Source organism: Hyperolius riggenbachi, chromosome 10, assembly GCF_040937935.1.
Source record: "Hyperolius riggenbachi isolate aHypRig1 chromosome 10, aHypRig1.pri, whole genome shotgun sequence".
NCBI lineage: Eukaryota > Metazoa > Chordata > Amphibia > Anura > Hyperoliidae > Hyperolius > Hyperolius riggenbachi.
The window spans coordinates 281189526-281204268 of record NC_090655.1 but is presented as its reverse complement, the minus strand read 5'-3'; the positions used below and the strand labels follow the sequence as shown (position 1 = coordinate 281204268).

The 14743-nt window shown below is 46.2% G+C and overlaps 1 protein-coding gene across 2 annotated transcripts in view; it reads right to left on the bottom strand.

The window, feature by feature from the left end:
• Positions 1 to 14743, bottom strand: part of LOC137536561 (uncharacterized) — a 41737-nt gene that overhangs the window by 14838 nt on the left and 12156 nt on the right. The window contains exons 2-7 of one of the 2 annotated variants that reach the window (XM_068258804.1): positions 6991 to 7107; positions 6732 to 6866; positions 3528 to 3655; positions 3434 to 3473; positions 3234 to 3348; positions 63 to 160 (exon numbers count right to left, since the gene is read on the bottom strand). In XM_068258804.1, coding sequence (XP_068114905.1) covers positions 63 to 160; positions 3234 to 3348; positions 3434 to 3473; positions 3528 to 3655; positions 6732 to 6866; positions 6991 to 7107 — 633 coding nt within the window. Of the gene's footprint in view, positions 1 to 62; positions 161 to 3233; positions 3349 to 3433; positions 3656 to 6731; positions 6867 to 6990; positions 7108 to 14743 lie in introns of both variants that reach the window. The other variant, XM_068258803.1, reaches the window with a different exon arrangement.

The window sequence follows — 14743 nt, the reverse complement described above, 5'->3', positions numbered from 1 at the left end:
TAGGTCTCCATGGATAATAATCAGTTACTTTGGTGTCTCTGATGACCCTCAGTTCCACCTACCTGATAATGGTGGGGGGTGGTGTGATCTTCCTGTGGACAATCCTGGGAATAAAGAGGACCTGTACATCTCTCTGGTGGGTTCCTGTTACTGGATACATCTGTAGGAAACACACACACTGAATGAATACATTGTCTCTATGTGTTTATCAGATGATGGGGGATCTAGGTGGACAATCCTGGGAATAAAGAGGACCTGTACATCTCTCTGGTGGGTTTCTGTTACTGGATACATCTGTAGGAAACACACACACTGACTGAATACATTGTCTCTATGTGATTATCAGATGATGGAGGATCTAGGTGGACAATCCTGGGAATAAAGAGGACCTGTACATCTCTCTGGTGGGTTTCTGTTACTGGATACATCTGTAGGAAACACACACACTGACTGAATACATTGTCTCTATGTGTTTATCAGATGATGGAGGATCTAGGTGGACAATCCTGGGAATAAAGAGGACCTGTACATCTCTCTGGTGGGTTTCTGTTACTGGATACATCTGTAGGAAACACACACACTGACTGAATACATTGTCTCTATGTGTTTATCAGATGATGGGGGGTCTAGGTGGACAATCCTGGGAGTAAAGAGGACCTGTACATCTCTCTGGTGGGTTTCTGTTACTGGATACATCTGTAGGAAACACACACACTGACTGAATACATTGTCTCTATGTGTTTATCAGATGATGAGGGATCTAGGTGGACAATCCTGGGAATAAAGAGGACCTGTACATCTCTCTGGTGGGTTTCTGTTACTGGATACATCTGTAGGAAACACACACACTGACTGAATACATTGTCTCTATGTGTTTATCACATGATGGGGGATCTAGGTGGGCAATCCTGGGAATAAAGAGGACCTGTACACCTCTCTGGTGGGTTTCTGTTACTGGACACATCTGTAGGAAACACACACACTGACTGAATACATTGTCTCTATGTGATTATCAGATGATGGGGGATCTAGGTGGGCAATCCTGGGAATAAAGAGGACCTGTACATCTCTCTGCTGGGTTTCTGTTACTGGATACATCTGTAGGAAACACACACACTGACTGAATACATTGTCTCTATGTGTTTATCACATGATGGGGGATCTAGGTGGGCAATCCTGGGAATAAAGAGGACCTGTACACCTCTCTGGTGGGTTTCTGTTACTGGACACATCTGTAGGAAACACACACACTGACTGAATACATTGTCTCTATGTGATTATCAGATGATGGGGGATCTAGGTGGGCAATCCTGGGAATAAAGAGGGCCTGTACATCTCTCTGGTGGGTTTCTGTTACTGGATACATCTGTAGGAAACACACTCACTGACTGAATACATTGTCTCTATGTGATTATCAGATGATGGGGGATCTAGGTGGACAATCCTGGGAATAAAGAGGACCTGTACATCTCCCTGGTGGGCTTCTGTTACTGGATACATCTGTAGGAAACACACACACTGACTGAATACATTGTCTCTATTTGTTTATCAGATGATGGGGGATCTAGGTGGACAATCCTGGGAATAAAGAGGACCTGTACATCTCTCTGGTGGGTTTCTGTTACTGGATGCATCTGTAGGAAACACACATACTGACTGAATACATTGTCTCTATGTGGTTATCAGATGATGGAGGATCTAGGTGGGCAATCCTGGGAATAAAGAGGACCTGTACATCTCTCTGGTGGGTTTCTGTTACTGGAGACATCTGTAGAAAACACACACACTGACTGAATACATTGTCTCTATGTGATTATCAGATGATGGGGGATCTAGGTGGACAATCCTGGGAATAAAGAGGACCTGTACACCTCTCTGGTGGGTTTCTGTTACTGGACACATCTGTAGGAAACACACACACTGACTGAATACATTGTCTCTATGTGATTATCAGATGATGGGGGATCTAGGTGGGCAATCCTGGGAATAAAGAGGACCTGTACATCTCTCTGCTGGGTTTCTGTTACTGGATACATCTGTAGGAAACACACACACTGACTGAATACATTGTCTCTATGTGTTTATCAGATGATGGGGGATCTAGGTGGGCAATCCTGGGAATAAAGAGGGCCTGTACATCTCTCTGGTGGGTTTCTGTTACTGGATACATCTGTAGGAAACACACTCACTGACTGAATACATTGTCTCTATGTGATTATCAGATGATGGGGGATCTAGGTGGACAATCCTGGGAATAAAGAGGACCTGTACATCTCCCTGGTGGGCTTCTGTTACTGGATACATCTGTAGGAAACACACACACTGACTGAATACATTGTCTCTATGTGTTTATCAGATGATGGGGGATCTAGGTGGGCAATCCTGGGAATAAAGAGGGCCTGTACATCTCTCTGGTGGGTTTCTGTTACTGGATACATCTGTAGGAAACACACTCACTGACTGAATACATTGTCTCTATGTGATTATCAGATGATGGGGGATCTAGGTGGACAATCCTGGGAATAAAGAGGACCTGTACATCTCCCTGGTGGGCTTCTGTTACTGGATACATCTGTAGGAAACACACACACTGACTGAATACATTGTCTCTATGTGTTTATCAGATGATGGGGGATCTAGGTGGACAATCCTGGGAATAAAGAGGACCTGTACATCTCTCTGGTGGGTTTCTATTACTGGATGCATCTGTAGGAAACACACATACTGACTGAATACATTGTCTCTATGTGGTTATCAGATGATGGAGGATCTAGGTGGGCAATCCTGGGAATAAAGAGGACCTGTACATCTCTCTGGTGGGTTTCTGTTACTGGAGACATCTGTAGGAAACACACACACTGACTGAATACATTGTCTCTATGTGATTATCAGATGATGGGGGATCTAGGTGGACAATCCTGGGAATAAAGAGAACCTGTACATCTCTCTGGTGGGTTTCTGTTACTGGATACATCTGTAGGAAACACACACACTGACTGAATACATTGTCTCTATGTGTTTATCAGATGATGGGGGGGGGAACTAGGTGGGCAATCCTGGGAATAAAGAGGACCTGTACATCTCCCTGGTGGGCTTCTGTTACTGGATACATCTGTAGGAAACACACACACTGACTGAATACATTGTCTCTATGTGTTTATTAGATGATGGAGGATCTAGAAGGACTCCAAAAACTGCTCTCACTTGTACAAGAAATAAAAGTCTCCTCTTACCCGGTAATGTGAGAGGCGACTGATTCTCCATCATGCCATCCTTGTAGAGGTCCTGGTGTCCAGCCCCTCTCATCTCTTCTTTCACAATGATATTTATATCAGTCAGTGTTCGCCCCTGACAATAAGAACAGAATAATATCAGGGCAGTCATTCCATAGATCGTATATAAGCAGTGTGGAGTAATCAGTGACAGTACCTACCTCCTCCTCCTTCTGTCCTTGCAGATGCTGCTCCTCCTGTTGTTGCAGAGGCCCCTCCTCCTCGTCCTGTCCTTGCAGATGCTCCTCCTCCTGTCCTTGCAGATGCTCCTCCTCCTGTCCTTGCAGATGCTCCTCCTCCTCCTGTCCTTGCAGATGCTCCTCTTCCTTCTCCGGTCGTTGCAGATGCTCCTCCTCCTCCTGTCCTTGCAGATGCTCCTCCTCCTGCAACGTAGGAAGTTTGGCACGGTAAGACAGAAGTTGGGTAGTGACATATTGCAGAAAGCATTTCATTATGCAGGATACCCAATTTTACTTGAATTGTCCTGCTTTCAGCCACAGAAACACTTCCTCTATCTATATATTGCTATGCAGCCCCGCCCTCCCAGTGATGTCACAACCTAGGCTATGATATCACTGAGCCTTTTCCTCCCAGTGCACTCTGGGAGATAAGGTGTTTTTGCTCACTTCAGAACACACAGTATACAAACATGTCTCCACCTGTGATAAACATCAGGGAGAGGAAAGATTTTACAACGGGCAAACACTGACTAAATAATCTATAAATGAATATTGTAAAATATAAGACATCTTATGCGTTGAGTTGCATTCAGTAACAGCGGTAAACTCCATGTATGGATTCCGGAGATCCCAGGTTCTCTGGTTGCCACAATCAATATATTATAACAACTCTTAAAACTAAAAAAGATAATAACTAAATGCATCTAAAGATGTATTCATAGTTGTTCAGACCACCTAGGCTAGGCTTAGAGGACAAAACCAGACAAAAAAAATAAAATACTAATCCTGGTGCGTCCATGCTGCAGGGGCATCTTGTGGATCTTATCCCCCAATTAGTTTGTCTCCCTTGTACCTTTTGAGTTCCCCTTTCACTTTTTTGTCCCAGTGTCCTCCTCTTTCCTTTCTATGTACCCCTCTATCCTTCCTGTGCCCTTCTGTGTTCTTCCAGTGCTCCCGTGTCCAGATCACTCACTCCTGCGAGCAGAAGCGTGTGCAAATGTAGCTGAGCCAGCCTTCAAAAGACCTGCGGCCAATCAGGTGGGGGAAGCTGCCAATCACAGCCTCTGCTTTTCACGGTTACTGGAGCTGACGGTCTTGAGGGTGGGGTCACGGCTCCATCATTGCGGCCAATCACTGCACTCTCTAAGACTCAGCGCAGACTTATTCATCTATACGTCTGTGTTGCATTGTTGGTTTATGGCTGTATGAGGAGGCCCATCTCAAGGGTTCATCCTGTCTCCTGCACCCTCAGTCTCTACAGTAGGCTTCTACCTCCCAATGGAGGAACACAACATACTCCGCCCACCAGACAGACCTTATCCCAAACCTGCCAGCATCACCTACCCCTCCCATCACTGCCAGCATCCCCTACCTCCCCCATCACTGCCGGCATCACCTACCCCTCCTCATCACTGCCACCATCACCTACCCCTCCCATCACTGCCAGCATCACCTACCTCTACCAACACTGCCAGCATCAACTACCTCTCCCATCACTGCCAGCATCACCTACCCCTCCCATCACTGCCAGCATCACCTACCCCTCCCATCACTGCCAGCATCACCTACCCCTCCCATCACTGCCGGCATCACCTACCTTTCCCATCACTGCCAGCATCACCTACCCCTCCCATCACTGCCAGCATCACCTACCTCTGCTATCACTGCCAGCATCACCTACCCCTCCCATTACTGCCAGCATCACCTACCCCTTCCATCACTGCCAGCATCACCTACCCCTCCCATCACTGCCATCACCTACCTCTCCCATCACTGCCAGCATCACCTACCTCTCCCATCACTGCCATCATCACTTACCCCTCCCATCACTGCCACCATCACCTACCCCTCCTATCACTGCCAGCATCACCTACCCCTCCCATCACTGCCAGCATCACCTACCCCTTCCATCACTGCCAGCATCACCTACCCCTCCCATCACTGCCAGCATCACCTACCCCTCCCATCACTGCCATCATCACTTACCCCTCCCATCACTGCCACCATCACCTACCCCTCCCATCACTGCCAGCATCACCTACCTCTCCCATCACTGCCATCATCACTTACCCCTCTTATCACTGCCACCATCACCTACCCCTCCCATCACTGCCAGCATCACCTACCCCTCCCATCACTGCCAGCATCACCTACCTCTCCCATCACTGCCAGCATCACTTACCCCTTCCATCACTGCCACCATCACCTACCCCTCCCATCACTGCCAGCATCACCTACCTCTCCCATCACTGCCACCATCACCTACCTCTCCCATCACTGCCACCATCACCTACCTCTCCCATCACTGCCAGCATCACCTACCTCTCCCATCACTGCCAGCATCACCTACCCCTCCCATCACTGCCAGCATCACCTACCTCTCCCATCACTGCCAGCATCACCTACCCCTCCCATCACTGCCACCATCACCTACCTCTCCCATCACTGCCAGCATCACCTACCCCTCCCATCACTGCCAGCATCACCTACCCCTCCCATCACTGCCAGTATCACCTACCCCTCCTATCACTGCCAGTATCACCTACCCCTCCCATCACTGCCAGCATCACCTACCTCTCCCATCACTGCCAGCATCACCTACCCCTCCCATCACTGCCAGCATCACCTACCTCTCCCATCACTGCCAGCATCACCTACCTCTCCCATCACTGCCAGTATCACCTACCCCTCCCATCACTGCCAGCATCACCTACCTCTCCCCATCACTGCCAGCATCATCTACCACTCCCCCATCACTGCCAGCATCACCTGCCCCTCCCATCACTGCCAGCATCACCTACCCCTCCCATCACTGCCAGCATCACCTACCTCTCCCATCACTGCCAGTATCACCTACCCCTCCCATCACTGCCAGCATCACCTACCTCCCCCATCACTGCCAGCATCACCTACCTCTCCCCATTACTGACAGCATCACCTACCTCTCCCCATTACTGCCAGCATCACCTACCTCCCCCATCACTGCCAGCATCACCTACCTCCCCCATCACTGCCAGCATCACCTACCTCCCCCATCACTGCCAGCATCACCTACCTCCCCCATCACTGCCAGCATCTCCTACCGCTCCCATCACTGCCAGCATCACCTACCTCTCCCATCACTGCCAGCATCACCTACCCCTCCCATCACTGCCAGCATCACCTACCTCTCCCATCACTGCCACCATCACCTACCTCTCCCATCACTGCCAGCATCACCTACCCCTCCCCATCACTGCCACCATCACCTACCTCTCCCATCACTGCCACCATCACCTACCTCTCCCATCAGCAGCTCCATGATCTTACTGGTCACATGGAGAATCTTCTGCTTGTTGTTCCTTTTGGGAACCAGGGAGTGGCGTGACGGAACCAAGATGGTCACACAGCTGCCACACGTCACCGGGGGGAAAATCTGTTTTGGAAGATTAACAATAATGTCACATTATTGTCCCACAATCCCTCTCACCTCTCCAGTCACCTGTGTGTATTATTAACAGAGATAAGAGTGACATGTGATCTCCCAGAATCCCCCTCACCTCTCCGGTCAGTAGGTAGATGATCTCCAGGGTGAGTTCTAATATCCTCTCAGTCATGTGACTCCAGTCCTCCGCCATACTCCATGGGCTGGTCATGTGACCTGTAGACGGTCCCTCCTGTAGGCAGACAGCACAGTGAGAATAACTATGAAGAATATCTTGTGTACAGCTCAGTGATAATAATAATAATAACAACCGTAAGCTGCAGGTTCCGCCCCCAGCACAGCACTTTGATGTCTCTGCTGTATTATAGTGGCCATACATCAGGGGACGTGGCTGCCGATCGACCATCTGATTCCATTATTATAATCGGAACCGGATGAAAATTGGTGCTGCTAAATGCTTAAACAAAAGAATCAGGGGTGTCTACTTCAACAATCATCAGCTTTAATGAAAAATTACAAATACAGCCACATAAAAATCCCCTTTTCCCCCTTTAAAAATAAACACGTTGAAGGGTAATCCAGCTGGTATAACATCCATTCACTGACACTCACACCACATACTCAGATCACTATGCAAGGAAAAAAATTTTGGAGCTCAATTGCGCTTCAATCAATCACTTTGACCTTCCGACACCTTCCAATGGGACACATCCTTGCTGACATCAGCCTGCAGTTCCCCATGGTGGTGAGAGCCCCATGCGGGCAGATGCAAGTCGAGTGTTTGCAGACTGTTTCTTTTCATATGCACTTCAGTTGAACTCTGTTAAATGGCCGGAAGGTCTCCTGCATCATCAGTAGAATGCAATTGGCAGCGTCTTTTTTTTTCTCTCTTTTTATTGATTTAGCATGAAAAACATATACATTTCGAAACTTCAAAAGACTTAGCAACATGTGATCACACTAAACCTTATGTACATTACAGTGTTCTCCCCAGGCCCTTTTAGCCAGGTGTTCCACCTGGCTAGTTTTGGTGAGCACCCGGCTGTCATCGGCTTACCTCCTCCTCTGCTGTAAGCAGAATAGTGCAGAGAAGCGCCGGCCCTGCATTCTCTCATCTCACCCCACCCGGCTACTTTTTCATGCCACCCGGCTGGAAAAAAATTCTAGGGAGAGCACCGATTACATCAAAGCTTCATCGACAACTAAAGCAAGATTGTAAACATAATATATTATATTCTGATCCTAGTAGATATAATAATGGTGTGTCATTCTTTATTACTAGAAATCATTTTACCCGTCTCAAAGCCCCGTATTATATATATATATATATATATATATATATATATATATATATATATATATATATATATATATATATATATATATATATCTATCATCATCTTACATAACCCTTATAAAACATAAGTATGCCGGTTGCTAGTTTTTATATATTCTTGTACATTGCTGCATTGCTGCCCTACCCCCTTCTTAGTTACAGCACAATAGGATTGTAATTATTGAAATTATAATTAGATTTCGAGCAACGCCATATTTTGCCTTTTAAACACCACGTGGTGTTTTTAAAGAATTTCATTAGTTGGAAAATGTGGTATCTGCTGAAAGTTTTTTCGATACATCTCTGCCATGTGTTAAAAAATGTTGGTACAGTTTTGTGTTCCATCCTTTCTAGAGAAAGACGTTCTAGTTGAAGGATGTGGTTCATTAGTTCTATCACATCTTGCACTTTAGGTGGGGAAGGGTCCAGCCATCTTTTCATGACCGCCTTTTTTCCTGCCAAAAGTAATACATGTTCCCATTTTATAGTTATAGGAGTCTCATCATCCTCTAGTTGACCAAGGCTATGAAACAGGCAAAACGGTGGGTTAACAGGCCTCTGAATATCAGTAATATTTTAGCAAAATCTAGCGTTTCCAACCAGAAGTTTTGAATGGTTGCACAATACCACAACATATGATTCAAATCTGGATCAAGACTTCCACATTTGGGACATTTCGCTCCTCCTTCCAAGTCTTGACGGTTATAAGCTTTTTTTGATGGGAATATAAGCTCTATATGTTATTTTAACCCTCCTGGCGGTTAATTAATTCTGCCAAATAGGCAGAAATACATTTAAAAAAAAAAAAAAGTTTTTGTTTAATTTAAAGCTACCAGTGGTAGCTACATGTAACAACACTAGAGGGCGCATGTGTCCCTCTAGTGCGATTGTCGCCGGCATCAATAGCAAACAGGGGAAAGTGTATATAACGCGTTCCCCCGTTTGGCTTTTCCTGTCGCCATGGCGATGATCGGAATGACGTCATGGACGTCAGACGCCTCCGATCCAGCCCTTAGCGCTGCCCGGAAGTCATTGGTCCGGGCAGCGCAGGGCTCTGGCGGGGGGGCCCTCTTCCGCCGCTGCGTGCGGGCGATCACCGCAGAACGGCGGCGATCAAGCTGTACGCTCGGCTAGCAAAGTGCTAGCTGCGCGTACAGCACTTTAAATAGGGCGAATCACCCCACCAGGGGCTGAGATATCCTCCGTGGCGGCCTACCCCGACCTTTCTTGATATTCTCAATGAAATCATCTCTAGGAATTTCTAATAAATCTGCCCATTTGTATATTTGGGAAAAAATAGTCTTTCCGTTTAGGTTGCGTATCCCTTCCAAACATGTAGATTCCGGATAGGGACTGTTTACACTTTATTCCAGACAATAAACCATCAAAACTTGGGTGTGTCTTTAGCTTTCCTGACCCTCCCGTCATCTTCATCACAAAGCTTTTTACTTGACCATAATAAAACTCATGGTTGGAAAGAACCCCTTTCCTATTTAAAGACCACATCCCATGTTGGCAAGTTCCCCTCTACATCCAACAGATCCCCCAGGTTAGTTATCCCCATCGCCCGTAGGCCTCATGCATGTTCCCTGGTCTAAAGCTTGGATTCCCAATGGCCAAAGAGGAGAAATGTGTGCCTGTAGGCCATATCGTTTTCTAACCTCTCTCCACGTAATTAATTATGGTAGCTCTTATTAGCAGGGCTGTGGAGTCGGAGTCGTGGATTCGGAGTCGGGGCAATTTTGTGTGCCTGGAGTCGGAGTCGGGAAAAAAAGCACCGACTCCGACTCCTAATGAATTTAAACTGTAATTAAAATAGAAAATATGATAAAATGTTCTATTTCTCAGATAATAGTCATCATAAATAATTTATACATACAGTAATAGCTGTGGTTAGTCCACAAAAATGAAATAAACAAATCAAAATTAGTTACTTGTGCTGCTACAATAAAGCAGTCCCCGTATTTTTTAAGTCAGATATACATATCTGATTGTGACTGTATATGATGTGTACACAGGAATCTCTTATATATACTAAATAACATCTATGCTGCAAGAATAAAGCCTGATGTGTAGCCGTGTCACTAATAGAGATGGTCAATGAGATGGAAATAATTCTGCGTTGATTCTGATTTATGCAAATGAAATCAAATAATTTGATATGTTGTTAAAATTTGGTTTGGTGACTACAAATTAAATGGCACCTGAGATGGATGAAAAGAAAAGTTTTATACATACCTGGCGCTTCTTCCAGCCCCCTTCAGGCCAATTAGTCCCTCGCTATCCACCTCCACCTCCACCACCTGGATCTTCTGCTATGAGTCCTGGTAATTCAGCCAGTCAGCGCAGTCCGGCCGCATGCCGCTTCCACAGCCAGGAACTTTCTGCACCTGCGCAACTCATAGCAGAAGATCCAGGTGGTGGAGGAGGACAACGAGGGACTGATTATCCTGAAGGCGGCTGGAGGAAGCCCCAGGTATGTATAACACTTTAAATTTCATCTGTCTTATTTTTACTTTGTTACACAGTACTTATATACTCTACATATGCACTCCCCACAGAGCTGCAGGGAATCCACTGAGAATGTTGTGCACATTGAACACAGAGGTGTTGTCTATCACCCATAAACCTGGTTCAGATTGTGCTTGAAGAATGTGTAATAGAGGAAGAATCGCCTCATTCTCCTGCAGAGTACCTGCACATCACTCTTACATGTACCCACACTTACATTGCCTAGGGCCTGATGGATGTTCTTTGTTCCGGTTTGTACCTTTTACAAGTACTCTTACCAAGGACTAGTTTTAGTCTATTACTAAAGGGAATAAATATGGCAATCTCCATATCCTTCTCACTTCAGTGGTCTTTTAAAATTCCTAAGCCTTGGCAGTTAAGAGACGAATTTCATGTTACATACAGTACTTTCAATCAACAAGATTGTAATATGCAAATTAGATGAGTCGGAGTTGAGGAGTTGGAGTCGGTGGAATCCTAAACTGAGGAGTCGGAGTCGGTGGATTTTTGTACCGACTCCACAGCCCTGTGTGATGATTTGCTCAGCTGCCTGTGCAGGCAGCCAGCCTTTTGACCATTGTGTAGGTTTGCATGCTGCAGGACTCTGGAAAGAACAGCTTCTGTCAGTTTTGCAGCTTGTGCTTGCAGAGGAATTTGCATACGTTGTCATGCAAATTGCCTGGCCACATTCATTGGAGGCGTGTACTATAAGTACTATGTCTTTCCCACAATGCTTCGCTGTTCATAAGGATTTCGTCCTATGTAACACTCCTGGTGGAGTGTCAGCCTTGCTCTCTGTTTGAACATCAGCTTAGAGTAATTCCTAAATCTGCGCTAGGCAGATTTCCCTAGTGCTGTTAGGATTGTATTATCTGTATTGCCTGTTCTGTCTTGTCTTGCCTGTTTGCCATTGTCCTGTCCCTATGGTGGTTGACAGGAAATGGTTCTGATCTCTGTTCTTGGAGTATAGCTGGTGCAGCGGTTGCTACCAGCTATCTCTCCTGTTCTGTCTCCTGGGATCGCACTAGCTACTTTTTGCTAGCGCTGGGGATCCTTCTGTTCTGTCTCCTGGGATCGCGCTAGCTACTTTTCGCTAGCGCTGGGGATCCTTCTGTTCTGTCTCCTGGGATCGCGCTGGCCACTTTTCGCTGGCGCTGGGGATCCTTCTGTTCTGCTACTCTGTACTTGGATCGCGCTAGCCACTTTTCGCTAGTGCTGTGGATCCTATCTCTCACTTGTCCCTGCTTTCGTGTGTCTGTCTGCTACGCTTGCTGGAGGCTCGGTGAGGTAACCGTTAAGCAAGCGCTCGCGTCCTCTGTTTCATGTTTGTCTGTTAATGGTTAGTTAGGCGTGCTTGTCTCTATTGTGCTTATCACGTGGAGACCGCGCATAACCGCGTGCACTGTTGCGAATGAGTGCGGTGTTCGCGGTTAGCTAGCATTTGTTATTTTCCGTATCTCCTCATTGTATTATTTGCTGTGCCTTTGCTAACCTCGTATTCTGTTCTGATCTGCCTTGTGTCTTGTCTGGCGATCGCACCTCTCGCGATCGCGTTCCTATTTCATATCTGCTGTTGTGTGTGTGCGGTTGCAGGGTGGCGACTGGATTGGCACACACACATACAACCTGTCCCTTTGCTCAATCTCATTCGCATTCGCCTCTCTTGCGATTGCGTTCTGCGTTTTGTACAATTCCTGTCTGGCATTTGTGGAGGTACAGAGGATTGGTTCCTCTGCACTCCCCAGCGCCATCTGCCGACAGGAATTTTCCCTCTACGGGTGCGTAGCACCTTTTGCTGGGTTCCTGCAAATTATACGCTTGTGGAGGATTTCCGCCGTGTCAGCGCACGCGTTGTGCGCTGATCACGGGGAAGGTTCCACAATCGTTACAGTATGAACAGCCCAACCCAAAACCCCAGTGTAGATGGAAATTTCGATTTGTATGATTTTGTCGAATTTGGGTCCTGTGTCTTTAAGAGCTTTAAAAGGCTTAATTCAGAGACCAAGGCGGAATTTCTTTCTGAATGTGTGAGGTTTTGCCTGAATCCCACCTTTCAGATTTCTGATCCGTCCACGTCGGCTCTTTTGTTTGCCTATGTGCTCTTAAAAGACGATTTGTTCACCTGGGCATATAATCTGTTAAAAATCAATTCTTGGAATGGTAATCTGTATCAGTTGCTTGCAGTGATATTCTCTCACTGGTTTAAACTGCCTGGCTTACCACCTGCTCTGATTGAGTGTGTAGCTGCTGATAAGTCAGCTGATCTTTCCCTTCCATGCAAAACTTTTCAGTATGACAATCAGTTCAATGTGTCTGTTGCCACTTCAGGTTTTAAACAGCAGACATGCAAAGTGGCGAAAAAGAGAAAAACTAAAAAACGCAAGCATCGGAATAAAACACTCCCTATTGATGTTTGTAATGATGTTGTTCCGTCTCCGGCTTTTTTGCCCCAATCCAAAGCTAATGTGGATCCTGCTATAGGTAGGATCGCACACTACATTAAAGCAGTTAAAAAATCTGTTCTTGTTCCTGAACTCCAACCCTATGGAGATTATCTGGATACTGGCCTGTTTGAACCCCCATTTGCTTCCTGGGATGTTGGGGCCTTGCTGGAGGAATTCGATTTTGATTGGAAAGCCTTTTGCGATTTTTACATCGCAAAAAGCGAAAATGTCTTGAATGCTTGTCTCGATTCAATGTACCTTCTGATTGATTCCGATGAATGTGACAAGGATGATGTGGATCTGGTGATCTATGTATGGCAAACGATTTTGGATGAGTTGCACACACACCAACCAATTGATTCCAATAAAGAGACATCGTTGTCGGATGATTGTTCCTGCCTTTCTGGGGTAAAGCATGTGAGTCTTGACTTTGTGCAATCTGAAATGAATGAGTGTGCCGCTGTGGTTGATTCCTGTGCGAATCCTGAAGGATTCGCTCCTGACAGTGTGCAGTTTGAATCTGTGCGATCTGATGCCTGTTTCTCGGATGTTCCTGCAGATTGTGATCGGCATGAGTCTGCCGGTTTCCTCAAGGATGTGTGGGATCCTATGTCATTTAGAAACAGATCTTTGAGATCTTCCGTCTGTGACCCTGCTATGGGGAAAATTTCTCGACCATGCAGCGTCAAAAGTAAAATTATTATGCCTAATAAAGTTTGTCCTGTTGATGTCACTATTTCTTCTGCAGATAAGTCTCTGTCTCACCCTGTTCACACCTGTAAGGGCCCGTTGCCTGGGGACATTTGCTCCAGCGTTTCGGTCCTAGATGCCTTGCAGTCTGCTCCGCAGATCGCGGAGGTTTGCGCTATAGAAGCGTCAGTTTCACAACCTAAAGTGAATTTTGATTCGCAGGTTTTGCGTTCTGATTCCTCGGATTCGACATTGTTAGCCGAATCTAAGAGTGAGACAGCGCTTCGGTTTTGCGAATCTGATGCTGAACCCTCTTTGCCTTATTCAGAGACGCTTTCTCTGAACCTGCCCTGTACCATGAATAACAATATGATGTCCAATCACACTGACATTTGTGAGTCCCTTTCTTGCTCTGAGGGAAGTTTTGACTCTCCACCCTGTACTCTGGATGAGTCAACATTGCCTTGTACAATATCTCCTGCCCTGTCCCTAGAGGCTCGTCTAGGTATTGCTGCTATTTTTACTTGTTTTTCTGCAGTTTTGGAGTTAAAAGCTAGTTTGACTGCCACACAGAATTCTGGGTACAGTGAGAATGAAGTTTGGGAGTCAGTGTGTGTTCCAGTAAATATACCTGTACATTCCCCTCATGATGATGAGATCCAGTCTCAGGTTATGGTGGAACCATTCCTGGGACATCTGCCCTGTCCACAAAATAAAGTTCCAGTTTTGCCCTGTAACATGGATGGTTCAGAATCCTTCCTAGAAAACTTGAAAAATGATGTTCCTGAGGTCTTGTTTGATGTTCTGGAGGTCTCCGAGTTCCTCCCAAAGGGTGCAGAACTTGTAGGAGATGTCTCCTGTCCCCCAAGTCTTTCTGAGGTGTTGCC